The sequence below is a fragment of the Spea bombifrons genome, chromosome 1 (genome assembly GCF_027358695.1).
Source record: "Spea bombifrons isolate aSpeBom1 chromosome 1, aSpeBom1.2.pri, whole genome shotgun sequence".
Taxonomy (NCBI): Eukaryota; Metazoa; Chordata; class Amphibia; order Anura; family Pelobatidae; genus Spea; species Spea bombifrons.
The window spans coordinates 35,836,907-35,851,556 of record NC_071087.1 but is presented as its reverse complement, the minus strand read 5'-3'; the positions used below and the strand labels follow the sequence as shown (position 1 = coordinate 35,851,556).

At 37.0% G+C, this 14,650-nt stretch overlaps 1 protein-coding gene across 3 annotated transcripts in view; it reads left to right on the top strand.

Annotated features, from left to right (window-relative positions):
• DCLK2 (doublecortin like kinase 2) overlaps nt 1-12,912 on the top strand; it is a 45,785-nt gene extending 32,873 nt beyond the window's left edge. For 2 of the 3 annotated variants that reach the window (XM_053460650.1, XM_053460640.1), the window contains 10 exons: nt 306-414; nt 665-722; nt 2,863-2,982; nt 4,553-4,699; nt 6,376-6,509; nt 6,903-6,980; nt 7,225-7,321; nt 7,469-7,549; nt 8,547-8,660; nt 12,200-12,912. In XM_053460650.1, the coding sequence (XP_053316625.1) occupies nt 306-414; nt 665-722; nt 2,863-2,982; nt 4,553-4,699; nt 6,376-6,509; nt 6,903-6,980; nt 7,225-7,321; nt 7,469-7,549; nt 8,547-8,660; nt 12,200-12,343 (1,082 nt within the window). In that variant the 3' untranslated portion in view covers nt 12,344-12,912. Of the gene's footprint in view, nt 1-305; nt 415-664; nt 723-2,862; nt 2,983-4,552; nt 4,700-6,375; nt 6,510-6,902; nt 6,985-7,224; nt 7,322-7,468; nt 7,550-8,546; nt 8,661-12,199 lie in introns of those variants that run through there. The other variant, XM_053460655.1, reaches the window with a different exon arrangement.
• Nucleotides 12,913-14,650: the final 1,738 nt, after the last annotated feature.

Genomic DNA, 14,650 nt, shown 5'->3' with positions numbered 1-14,650 from the left:
TGCTTGTTTATAAATTCTGAAAATCATGTTTTCAAATTATTTGTTTCGGCACATGAGCTGGAAACGCACAAAGATAGCTGTGGATACCTCCTTAGACTTCTTGCTGTTTGGGAGAGTTTAACATGTTTTCCCTCATTAGAAAAATTCTCTTTAAGTAGCTGCCCAGTTTGGTTTATAGAAAATAAAATCAGAACTATTTCATGCTGTTTGTGAGCCAATCAGATTACAGATAGACTGCAAAACGTGTTTTATCCATACGTGATTATTAACTGAAAATGATATTTCTTTTTCTCCCTTGTCATAAGGCTTGAATGGAAATAAGTACACTGATGACTCTGTAATCCTTGAGAAATATAAAGTGGGAAAAGTGATTGGTGATGGGAATTTTGCCGTAGTGAAAGAATGCGTGGAAAGGTATGTTTCTTTTTTATGCTAGCGTTTTATTTTTTTCTGTATGTTAAAGTAAATCTGATTTGGAACTAAGCAAATCATCACAATGGTTACAAGAATTTCTAACGTATTTCCCTTTGGCACAATTTGATTTTTGGTTTTAGGGCTTGAAGTAATCATGCTTTTAATATTTGTTTCCCGTTATAATTCATTATGTATCAGATCTGTACTTTCCTTGTAAAATGCCAGGGTAAAGAATTTGTTTTCTTGGCAGGTCAACTGGAAAGGAGTTTGCATTGAAAATCATTGACAAGGCAAAGTGCTGTGGAAAGGTAATGCATTTTCGTTTAGTGTCTCTATGTATTTTCTCACATTGTTGTGGTTATTCTCTATATTAACCACTACTGGCGACTGCTCTCTTTAATTAACCCCTGCTTTACTCCAAACCCTAGAGCCTTTTTCATTCTTACTGTACCCATACAAATTATACATCATTTTTTCAAGGACGGATAGACTTTCTTTTGATGCCACTTTTAGATGTGTAGTCTAAATTGCTTTTGTGTTGGTTAGCATTTTTTTCACAGATTATGTGCAAGTGCACAAAAAAACAAAATGTATTCAGCTGCCCCAAGATTACAGGAATACCCCTCATGTGGGAACCATCAGGCAGCGGTATGCACGGGCCTTGGTCATGGTGTTCCATGCCAGCATGATAGGGTTTTCTGGCACAGGTTTTCATGAAGCGATGGAATGCCATGAAGATTTTAAGGGGTTAATATATATATATACAAATGTTATGGGGCATAGAATGGAGTAGTGTACAGTGATGTGTGATGGGGCACACAACAAAATTGGGTTTTATTTCATATTGTTCCAATAAACCACCTTGAAATCTACTGGAGATCTATAAATAAAGTGTTAGCAAAATATATAATTTTTGATACAGATGAACGGGCAGGGCCTGGTTTTGCTTAAAATGTTAAATTGTTCACCGGCTCCTGGTTCATATTTTTAGTCCTTTATTGCAAACATTGCCAGTTATTTTTGGAATCTCTGAGTATCTATTTTGGGTTAGTGTTCCCTGATCAATGCATTTGTGCCCCAGTAAACTCATCTCTGTTTAATTAAAGAGAAAGGTATCAAATTGCCAGTTCAGAATGTGCCACCTAGAATGTGATATCTGGGAGAAATAAAAGAAGTGACGTGGGAAGATACCTGAGAAGAGGGCTACACCTGACCTTTTGCAGCACTGATCGTGTAACACTTCTGAGGCCTCTCCGTTTTCCGAGACTCCTTGTAAACGTGTATTATATCTAAAACACAGGCACGGGACGTGAAAGGATTAGTGGATCAGTGTATAGAGTCCTATCAGTGTATAGAGTTTGTGTTGTGTATTTATTGGTCATTGTTATTCTAGCAGCAAACCAGGAACCTGAATGTGTCTGCCCTTTTTAGGCTGTGCGCTCCCTTTTCTGTATATTTTTTTGTCGTTAGTGCATTAGTTTGGATTCATAGCAATACCAAGCAACATTGTACAGACCTGAGTAAATGTATGGTGCTGTATAAATGTGCACAGGATATATTGGAGCTTTTGAAGCTGACAGTGAGAAACAGATGGACATTGCTGCAGTAACAGGCATTTGGTGGAATGAGGCATCCTGCTGCTCTTGAAGTCAAATGTTGGCCATCTCTGCCTGTATGAAATGCCAAGTGTTTGCTACAGCCAGCTGCGTTTGGTGGAAATTGAACCAGTAGACTTCTTTAATTGTACCTAGCTTGATATACGACAAGTTAGACAGCTGACTAAGTAGTGCCTTTTCTTTTCTTTTCAATGCTTCACTGGTGTAATTTACGTGTGTTGGTTTATTTGTGAATTAGTAGGCACGTGTTCTGGAGTTGTCCATAATGTAGACATAAACAAATAAAAAGTTAGATTTGGGGCTAAATGTGGGAACATAGGAATTGCCCTGTGCTCTTTCTGGTGTCACTAAGGAAAATCATGAGTGATCCCAAAATCTCGCATTACTAGATCCTTGCTAGTCCCTTGATTTCTAGCTCTTTTTATAGCTACAGAATAATAAATAGGTTAATGGTGTCCAAATCATTTCACTTACTAAAAGGCAAGCCATAAGCGAGTATTTACAAAATATACAAAAGTATATTTTGCCAAGCCTTGTTACAAATTTCAGGAAGGTATTCCATAAAGCTATTAATTGAGACGGTAATACTGCATATATTGAGTGGGCCTAGACTCAAGACACAATGACCTCTTGTTTTTGTCTTGGCTGCTTCAACCAAGGTTTTTTTTTGTTTTTTGTTTTTTTTTTTAACAGGGTGATTGGTTCTTTTGTTATGTTTTTACTGGGCATGGATACTGTATTATAACACATCAGAGGAATTAAGATTTTCAAGCTGCTGATTTAATCATTGTTTTTACATTGGATTAATTCTAATTTTGTGCATATTAAACAGGAACATCTAATTGAAAATGAGGTTGCAATATTGCGCCAGGTTAAACATCCAAATATCATTATGCTTATAGAGGAGATGGACACTGCAACAGAGCTTTATCTGGTGATGGAATTAGTCAAGGTAAGAGGATTGTTCCAATGTCCTTTAATCATGTATGCACATTCTGTAGATACTATAATATGATTATAGGATTACAAATTGGATTGCAAACTGTATCCAATAATTGCTTTCGAGAGCCCTTTATAGAAAGAAAAGTAGTAATTTAAACCTCTCCAGAAAAGGGTCACAAGTGCACACCATTCACTCACGGACTGCAATTCTTACCATGTACTGTGATGCAAGAAACGCTCGATTTCAGTTTATGTTCCCAGTGAGGGATGGGAAAAATTACCTTGTAGACCCTGTGTACTAGAGTAGGACGAAAGAGTATTGGTTTTCTGCATATCTGCATAGTCAACACATAACATTATCATACGTATAACCAATATCTAATATTAAATTAAAAATAATAAAAAATTGACTGGGTGAAGAGCCAATATATAGTTTTGGTATGTATTTAAGATTTTAACATGTAAAAAAATCATACACAGTTACCGGCAACAACGGCAATAAAGCACTTCTTGTAGTTAATGAGCCGCCTCGCACAGCTTTTTGGCCTGCTTGGTTGCTTTAACTTGGTAACAATTGAATAACGTATTTATATCAACAACTCTTTTCTAGAGTTGCTCAGGAATATCTTTTGTACAGGACATAATGTGGATTAGGAACCTTTTGTGCCTACAAGTGCCATCATTAGTCAGATTTATTTTGGGCAAGTCTTTGCCCAAATCAAGCCTGATTGCTTACCAAGGACTTCAGACACCTGGTCCTAATAATCTCCTTCACTGAGTTACATGGTGGCGCAATAACTTTTTTACATATTAAAATTGATTACCTAGCACAAAAAATTAGGGCCGTTTTTGGTGCCCCGGGTAGGTGTGGCTATATTGATAACCCCTCCCCACACACATAACACTTCCAATCGCACCCATTTTCTATGGCAACCACTCCAACTTGGTCGGCCCCCAAATTCATCAGCTAACATGCCACCCACTTCCCACAATGCCAACTTTACCCACAAACAGCTTGCCGGTGCCATCTTTTATCCTCCTTTAACAGCTAACCAAACTCATAGTGAAATATATACAACCTTGCAGAGAAAGGACAAAATAGTTCTACACACAATTATATACCTGAACTACAGTATGTTATGTTAATAAATTGTAAACTTGAATGGCATCAGTAGCTTTGCAATCCTTTTGGTACAAGTTTACCAGCAGTAACAAAGGTGTCTCACAGGATAAGCAGAAATCTTGCCCGTCATGGAGAAATAGAGTAGTAACATAACAATTAGTAAAAAAAAAAATAATGAAAACACCAGCTAATTTGTTGATGTCTTCCTAATCAATGAAAGTAAGCCTTTTTAATCAGTTTAACACATCTTTGATAAATCTTGGTACATGTGTGAATGCTCTAGAAGTCATTCTGTGATGCCTTGTAAATTGTAGTATCCCAGAGGAGTTGTGTAGCATGCTGTGCACATCATCTACTAGAGAAGGGACTAAAACTAAATATAAGAACAATACATCTGAGGATTTCCTGTTGATCAGTGTGTGACTGAACATACCTGTTTTAACCGATTCATTTCCAGGGTGGAGACTTATTTGATGCAATCACATCTTCAACAAAGTATACTGAACGAGATGCTAGCGCAATGGTGTATAATCTAGGAAGTGCAATGCAATATCTTCACAGCCTGAATATTGTCCACAGGGATATCAAACCCGAGAACCTACTGGTAAGTGGAACATTACAGTAGCAAATATAAAGGTGCACATTTGGAGTAGCTTCTTATGGATACCAATGAAGAAATGTAGAAAATACTTTTCCCTGAACAGAGAGCTTTCCAATTAGTCAACAGAAAGGATGTGTTATAGTGTGTAAATTGTCAGGTCATTCAAGCAATGTAGAGAACAGTATGGTAATTGGAGAGGTTGTTCAGGTTCAAATGGAAACATATCTTTGTTCCATTAATAAGATTTCTGATTACGTTTGCTCTATTTATCCTTCAGCTCTCTGCTACATTACTGAAAAATAAATAAGAATGATCGGCAAGATGAGTAATTGTTGTGACTAAGACAGTACAATTTTTTTGTTTTGTTAGTTTTTGCTACTAATTATTTTGGCTAAAATGTAGTGTATGTTTTTGGAACAAAACTGGCATAAATAATAACATCCTTGTCAGTGTCAGGAACTGGGTCCATACAGATGACTGTATTGACCCAGAGTGCCCAAAGATGGTGTTCAGGAGTTATTGAGTAGTAGCGGAGTTGGACAGGGCCTGGTGCAGGGCGACTGCACTGTCACGGATGGGCATCTGGGGTTGTGCGGCCACATACCAAGGCCCTGACATAGCAGCGGATGTTGTCCAGAACAAAACAAAGTGATATACTGCAGGCACCCTGGAGCAGGCATGAGACATAGCTCTACAGACAAATGTAACAGCAGAAACATAGCAAGCAAGGGGGGCAGGGAGAATGAGCAAGAAACATAGCCAGACAAGTCATACATGATACAGGACACAACAAAGGACAGGGAACAATGCAAGGATGCTTAGCCCACCACTACGCCAAAGTACTCCAATATTCGGTGGGTCCTAGCGCTAAACCCTGCCTACTGAATCGCTAATAAGCTGAAACTAAACATTAAATCTAAACACAGAACTGAGGACATACCTTTAGACTGCATACTGAGACCAACATAACAAACAGGTGGGGCACACCTTATAAATGAGCTGAAGCTAAGAGAACTAGAATCAAAGAATCAGAAGTACAGAACAGAATATAAGCAAATCCAGGAATTTTAATATGTGCAGTCCTTACAGTGGTAAATCATTGGAGCTACGGTGTTTTTATACGCAGAACTTTGAAGCTCCAAGCCTTGCGTGACTAAACCAGACAGGCTCATTTGATAGGATTTGGCTAAATTGAAAAGCACTGACCTAAGGTGACAATCTGTAAGAAGATAACTAGTGTTAGTTTTAAATAGGAGCAAATACCATTACAAAAAAAAGCCTAAATGGATTATTTGGAATACAAGCCTGGATTTGTACATTGTGATTGGCATTTTGGGGGATATAAAAGGGATTTGGTGGGCATCATTCTAATGATACTGAGCTTAATGTATGATCTATCTTGAGTTAGCCTTCTTAGGAGAATTTTATAATCTCTCTAGAGCAAATTAAAATGCTGCATTGAACTGGTTTATCCATTGTGTACTGTCCTCCCTGTATTCCCACACAAATCCATGTATTCTGTTAATTTGCAGTAATTGCTTTATAGTTACACACTGACCTGATTAAAATGAAAAGGCATTCATATTAACAATACACAAAGACTAACTCACATCATAATTGCAGCCAAATGGATGCATTTATGTTTCTTAAACCTTGTTTATCATGTTCTATGTTGGCAGGTTTGTGAATATTCTGATAAAACTAAATCTCTAAAGCTTGGGGATTTTGGATTGGCCACGGTAGTTACTGGACCATTATATACAGTGTGTGGAACACCAACGTACGTTGCTCCTGAGATCATTGCAGAGACTGGGTAAGAGCAGTGTTTTCATTCCTCGTGTGGCTCTAGACTAGTCGTTTTCAAAATGGGGTTTGATGGGACATCAATGGTCTGTAGAAGTGTTCATGTATGACATAATTTTTTTAAAAAAAAATAGGTCATGCCCCTTTAGGAACAGTTTGTAGCCAAAGTTGAAAGTGGGAGGACTTGCAAAGACTCCATTTAATAAATCTTAACTTATCCTTTTTAATATTTTAAAGTTTGTTTTAGTTTTTTGGAGGTTACATATGGCGTATAGACACAAAACAAAACATTTTGTTTAAATCCATACATTAATAGTATGATGTTTCCAAATTCTTAATTTACAAGAACATTTAGCGCTGACAACACAAATTACTAGAAGAGTTGTTTTTCCCCCCCATTTAGGTATGGTTTAAAAGTGGACATATGGGCAGCAGGAGTGATTACATACATCCTACTTTGTGGATTCCCACCTTTCCGCAGGTAAAATCTTCTGGTTCTTTCAAATATTATGCATGGTTCAGTGGTGAGATATTTCCAGAGTGAGTTTATATCTTTCTTTTTTTGTATTTGTTTTTTTTTTTTTTTGCTAGATGCTTATTTAAGATGCGTTCCTACCAAACCATGTTGAAATGTGTGCACAAAATACCATTTTATCTAAACTTCCATATAAGAAATGCATGTTGCTGCTTTTTATATATTATTTTGTTTTCTTTCTTTTTCGAAGTGAGAACAATCTCCAGGAAGACCTGTTTGATCAGATTCTAGTTGGGAAGTTGGAGTTCCCCTCCCCTTACTGGGACAACATCACCGAATGTGCAAAGGTTTGAAATATTTCACTTTCATGTTAACATACAGCTAAAAAAAAGTGTTTCCCTGGTAAGGGCACATAGAAATGACCGTATAATTTGAATCTGTGAACGCACTCTCCTAAACGCCATCGACACAGACAATTCTAATTTCTGCGGCAGGAGCTGATTAGTTGCATGCTGCAAGTCAACGTAGAGGATCGATACACAGCCGAGCAAATTTTGTGTCATCCATGGGTGTCTGTAAGTACTATGCTTTGCCATTGCTAACTTTTTACATCTATTTTATTTATGTTTTATTGAGAACATTCTTGTTTAAAATGTTACCAATATGGGCAATCAGGTAATGAAACATTCAACCTCTAGCTTATAAATGAACTGGAATTGGCTGATTGGGGAAAAAGGTCTCTAATATGCAATGCGCCTTAAATATGGTTACTATATTAATATAGCTTAAAAAAGTGCTATTGGTGGTTTACTCTCACCGGGTTTTTTTTTTTTGGTTTTTTTTTTTTTTTTTTGGTTTTTTTTTTACATTTTCTTTCTTTTGTGCTAAGACATTTCTTGTAGATCTGATAATATCACCCGACGTGTAGTATGAATACAGAGAGTGGAAGATGCCTCATGTAGAGAATGTTCTAGCCAAGAAAATGAAGTGTGAAATCACAATGCATGTAGGATACCGGGTGTCTTATGCCTGGTATTATCACAGTGTAACAAAGGCCTCTGAACGATGATATAAAGTAATTGTGGAAATCACAGCCTAACAGACCCCGGGGGGGCAAAGTATGAAGCCACTTCAATAGCCTCGCTCGCAGAAGCTTATTTGTACAGCTGTTAAGAGAAAATAAGTATAGGTTACGTATTGTATACGCTGATATTTTGTGTATATAACAATTAAAATTGTGAAAACGCTGCTATTTGTGTTTGTATCTCAGCAGTACTAGGTTTTTATTAAAACCAAACACTGTGTGGTCCTAGATAACTTAGTTATCAAGGAAATACATCAGTTTCCACTTTTTTTCTTCTATTAAAAAATATTTGGATAGTAATTAATTCTGGTGCAATAAATCATTTAAAAGAAGGCTGGGAAATGTAAAGCAGATTGGCTCAAAACTTTCAAGCATTAGTAGTAAAAAAAAAAAAAAAAATGTTTGCAGTTTAGATGAAAATGTGGAATTGATATCCGTCATAATCGGATCCATGTCAATTTTAGTAAATGCAACTTTTTGAAATACAGGATGATGCGTCTCTTGGAAATGATGTGCAAGTTGAAGTCACGGGTAAATTAAAACAGCATTTTAACTCGATACCTAAAGAAACCAACACAACGGCTGCGGTGTCTGTGATCATGGTAAGTTGTGTTCAAAGATGCAGATAGTAATCAGAAAAACTGGTAGATCGTAAAGTCTGTGCATAAACCATTGCTTGTGTATTGGCAGTCCTCATACCAATGTTTAGTATCCTAATCTCACCGTACATCATGACAGCGAAATAGTTTTAGTTCAAATGCGGTATATCCTTAGACTAGTTTATCTAGTTTCATTATCCTCCAATTCTCCTTCTTAGAGAATTGTTATTTTTATTTCTAAGTTTTAGTATATTGTTAAAGGAAAGGTAGCCATAGAAAAATCTACTCCAACCACCACTCCTCATTGGCTATCCATTTTTATAAATTTTGATAAAAAAACAAAACAGGAATAAAAACCAAGCCATGTTTTTATATTTTGCAATGCGTGAAGAATGTAAGTATTTGATGGACGTCACCATAATACCATCCAACGTGTGGAAGTCTACTATGAACAATAGTTACAAAATTATATATTTTGCATAAAAAAAAATAAAAGCAACTTAAAGCAATACTGTATTGATTCATTTTGAGGTTTGTATAAACAAAACGATTAGAGAAACATATTCCCATTCCAATAGATATCCACAGGCCACACGATGTGTCTGTTACGGTATATTCCGGGATAATGCTGATGTTACTGGATCTCTGTATAGCTGATACGATTGTGGATGATGATGTTTACATTTCATTTCACAGTTTGAGTTTGACTTGTAAGAAGGGGGACTGCTGAGCTTCAGGCCTTTTTTGAGGCCATTGGAGATGAGTGTGAAGCAGAGGTCTGGGTATTAAACACATCCTGTATTTCGCTTTAAGATGAGCAGAACTCTGCATGACCCTTTTATCTTGTCTATTTATTCTCTCATTTATTCTTCTGCCCTTTATATCTTGTTAGTGATGGGTTTACTATGGCATAGTAGCTTGGACTTTTTTCTTTACAGTAGAAATAGCAAAAAAAACACAAAGATTCATGAACTAGCAAAACCTTAACATGTTGCAGACCCCAGCGGCACCATTTTTAATTTATATATATATATATTATGACCAAGATATTCCTTTACTCATTGGAGGCACAAATGTCACATACCCCAAATAAACATTTAGTTTGGGATCTGCAGCGTATGGTTCATTTCATTGTCTGCCAAAGCAGTTTTTTTTTTCCCCGCGGATAGAAGACACCACCTTGACTGTTTGACCTGTCATACTTTCATTAACACCACCATAAATGTTCTATACTCTAGAGTGGGACACATTGACTTGTCTGATACATAGTAGGGGCTCAACTTTAAAAATATAGATTTCTTGTTTTGGATTTTGTTAGTGTGCCGTTTCCTGGAGAGATTAGATTTACGTGATTTGCAGAAGTGGTTAACCACTTGAATTTTTATTGGGAGGACACTAAACCATGTCCCACTGCAGCCTGCTGATCCATATCATTTTGACATGATCCAGACTTCTATATGATGCAAATTCAATTAATCAGTTCTATGTAGATTATCAGCATATCATTATTCAGTGTAATGATGCGGGATATGTCTGTGCACAGGGTTAATATTAACCAGAAGGTTCTACATGGTGTGGCTTTCTAGAAATCAAATTAGCTAGTAGCACATCATTTTAACATGCTCCAAGCACACTCACAGATAATATTTGTGTACATGTGATATGTAATGTTCTGTTTTTTGCAATGCTATATTTGAAGTTGTTGCTTTTAGTAAGTTTAGTCTCTGTCCCTTGCTTCCTTTCTTCGTTCCTCCTGTTTCCAAATGCCTGCCTTGCTTCCCTCCGCATAGGTCCAAGCCAATGGTACGTACTAACTGCATATGCAATGCTTTCTTTGCTGCACCCACGTATATCAAATAATAATTTAACTGGAGAAAGGGAGAAGTAACCAATTACAATTTTTCTGTAGTTGTCTAAATGGTAAGGCCATATACATCATATAGCTGGTTAATAAATAACCATACATGAACTTCTTTAAGCTTTTGAAATTTGTTTAAAAAATCAATGTTAAAACTATGAGCATTTATTAAATAGGAGTCATTTGTTATACCACCACCCAGTGGAGAAAAGTGGTACTGCTACCAACAAATCACTGAAAATCAACAGGGTGTAGGAGTTCTGTTCATGTGCCGATCACAATGTGCAGTCTTTTAAAGTCTGTTAGTCATGTGCTCCGCCATGCTTAGTATCCGCCATGCTCTGTTTGCAGGTATAGCCCCTATTGTGTTTTAAAAAGCATTATTGTGTGTAGTGTATGTAATAATTGCATGCAAACAAGTCCAACGTCTTGTGTGATATGTGTATCCTAGAACAGAAACATCCTTTTGAATGATGTGCACAATTTGTCATATGCTACTCGCTAGCTTCTATTTTTAATAACTAAATCTGATGTAAAATAAATAACTAAAACCTATCATAAGCCAAATTGCACAACAATAAAAAGTATAAATTGGTAACTCACCGCATATTACCTTTGCTCATGGTGTATTGAATAAACCCCCGGAATGCCTCCATCCTCCACCTTTACTCTGTGTGGCAGGTGACCAAACAGTTTTTATAAACATTACTTATTCTCTACTTTTATTTTCTGTTGCATAGATTCTTCTAAAATATTTTGGCCACATTCTGTTGACTCTAAGGTCGTGTGTAAATGTTGAATATTGAATAAGAATGGTGCGTGGAAGGAATATAATGAACAAATGAGTTTTGGTCGGGGAAATACTTACCTAAAATAAAAATCCATACGCTTTCCCTGGCTTTTAGCTGTATTTTGCAGCCAACCTGATTATTTCTGATTACTATATTATACAAACTCAAAGAAGAGGATGACGAGCTTGTGAATGCCACACTACAACAGAGGATAACCCGGTCAGAACAGAAGGAATAATTGATTTCTGGGTTTAATTATGTATTTACATATGTATGTTTTTATTGCACAGATGTACTTGGGGCTGTACTGTATAATAAAGTTGTACAATAAGTGCTCTTAATTAAGAAATACAGTAATCAGGTATTTCAGACATTGGCGGTACAATAGGAATGAATACACTTAGGAAATAAGCTCCCTGTCCTGTAGAGCTTACAGATTTCAAGCTTCATCGGCCAAGGCCTGTCCGGTAAAAAGGCCTTCAGATTACAAGCAATTTGCCACACAGATACTGGTAACGTATGTGTTTGTGCTAGAGACGTGGAAGGATACGGTAGCATTGAAGAGAATTCCCTATTCTGAAGGACACCACACAGAATATACCCCAAAATGCACGGCCTCCTAATTGGTGCCTTAATGAGGACAGAAAAAAACAAAATTCCACTGACACTCAAGGATTCAAACTCACTCAAATTCACCATCTAACATTAATGGGCCAGACGTTGCCAGCAGTACCACTTACTCCTGTTTTACTTCTAAACCGTTGTGTTACTCTCCATTTCTCCATATAGTGCATGTACCTGTATTGTGTAAGTGTCACTGGCACTGTGTGCGTTTTCTGCACCATTGTCTTCCAGTGCTATGGTGTTTACCGATTCGTTGATTTCCGTTGCAGAACACAGCTCTTGATAAGGCTGGGCAGATTTTCTGTGGGAAACGCTGTGATATTCCTAGTACCACTGACCACGAGAAAGCACACACAGTAACAGCCGCCGAAGATCAGAGCCGTGTGTCGGGGTCTACCGAACTACCGCTATGAACCGGAGCCTTCCACTATGGCACCACTGGATGTCGAAGGGGCAAATCCACTGGCCTGGTGGACGATGACAAAATCCAGCGTGTGCACACTTTTAAACTGCTCCTTTTCATGTTTTTCTCGTCTCCTTTTGGTTGTTGAATCTCTGGCTTAACTTTAAGTTTTTATTGTGCTGTACAGAAGGAGCTTAATGTACTTGACACTGATTTGCAGATAGTCCTGTTCAAAGATGTTTCTCATGTGTCAACTGCTCAAACAAAAACCAAGTACTAAAATTACATTACATTTATTTATATAGCACCAGCACTGTATCGCTATACAATAACAGTCCGTAGGACAAATTTAAAATCACAAACAATAACAAACTGGTACAAAAGGAGAAGAGGGTCTCGAGCCACGCATTTATCACCAAAACTGCCAACTACTGAGAATCCCATTAACAAGCCTGATGGTTTTAACTCTACAGAGATGCCTAGGAGAGAATTTGGGAAGCGGTGCAAAATATTTATTTCATTCATAGATGTGTTTAAATGACTACATTTTAATGTTTTGGGGGTATTTTTGTTTTTTCGCTCTTAATCTGATAAAAAGGAACACTCCCTGGTTGTTTATACTATATGGGCCCCCCCAACTATTTTTGTAAAAGAAGAAGTTTGTCACGTATCGGGCAGGTGCTTCTATAAAATGCAACTAAAGGGGCTAAAATTGCAGTGGGCCATGCGGTATAATGCAGGGATTAGAACAACCACTTTTCATACTTTTTTGAGCAATGAGTAACTTATTGAAGCAGCTAGAGTCTAGAACCTGAATTCTAGGTTGGGGGTGTTTTGTCTGATATATTTGGGGGGGGTTGTTGGATATAATGTGTTTACTCATATGAAAAGGTTTTTTTTATGTAGACATACTTAAATTTAGCACAGCAGTCGACCTATCTGGAAATCCATATCAAATGTCCACTGAGCAAAATGCCGTCTGACAACCCAACTTTCCAGTGCAGGCGATAGCAACAAACCACTAGCTGCTTGCTTTCAGCCAGTCAAACCAGACTGTTGAGTTGGTAAATTTTACCCAGCCTTTCTCACCAGATATGCAATGTCTGATGTGAGCCCAGTATCATTTAAATGTTCTAAGATGGGCTACTGTTAGAAGTGACAAAACCCTTCCACTGTACAGACCACGGCATGAAAAATACACGTATGCTAATACAGACACACAAAGACACAAGATACATCACTTTTTCATTCCTCGCCCATAATTAATTGGCTAAAGTGCACAAGCCAAGTATTCCACCAACACAGGCATACGCGGGAGCCTATGTAACTTAGGGTAAATAATCTTAGTCAGGTCCATATTGACATAAGTGAAATTTGTGATGGTAGAAAATGCTTCCTATTATTTTATCCAGAACATACACTACTACATCCAGACACCTTGTTCCTTTTAAACATGAATCAATGCCACTTGTATAATAAAAAAATCTGTATTGCATGGTATTCAGTCTCAAATATATAAATGATAACTCATGCAGTACGTTTATCCCAGACTTTTAAACTATATCAGAAATGGGTCAAAAAGTAAAAAATAAAATAAAAATGTTTGCACGCTTAATGGCCAAATGGCAAAACAAAAGAAAAATTGCCAGCCATTGGCAAACGCAGGCACGAGATTCATCTTTGTTATGGAATCAATGAACAGTATTTTTTAATTTCATGTGGTAACATTTTGTATCTTTTAAGTGACTCATTTAAATAGACTGTCTCTGACGCTACAAAACAACATCTGATGGATAGCATGTTTAAACTGGCTACTAGTTGATTTAAGCGCATTTTAGGCAAGTTTGCACTATAATTTATTTGTTTTTTTTTAATCTTAGTTCATGCAAAGTTCTAGATGTTGTCTGCTTTCATTTTGTACTAAAATGTATAAGATTTACAATAAACAACCTCTCCATGGAAAACTGTTGTTGATTTCAACATCTTTTTGATTCAGAATGTGTTTGAATTAAGTTCACAATCTACAGTTAAAAGAAACTGGAAGACTTTATGGTCCATTAGCGGATGGTGTACAGGCTTTTGCTCCAATGAAAAGATTTAGGGGCACTGCTTTATTGGTTTTATTTGTAATTACACATGTAGCCACCAGAGGGCGTAGTGTAACAAAGCTTTTAAGTACAATTTACCCATTGACTGAATCCTGTCTGTGTTCCTTACATGTGCTTTATAATATCACCCTTCTGTTAATATGTTTAAGACTAGACTGGATAGTATACATTGTGTATATTGTCTTCCAAAAGTTTTTTTTCATCTGCCC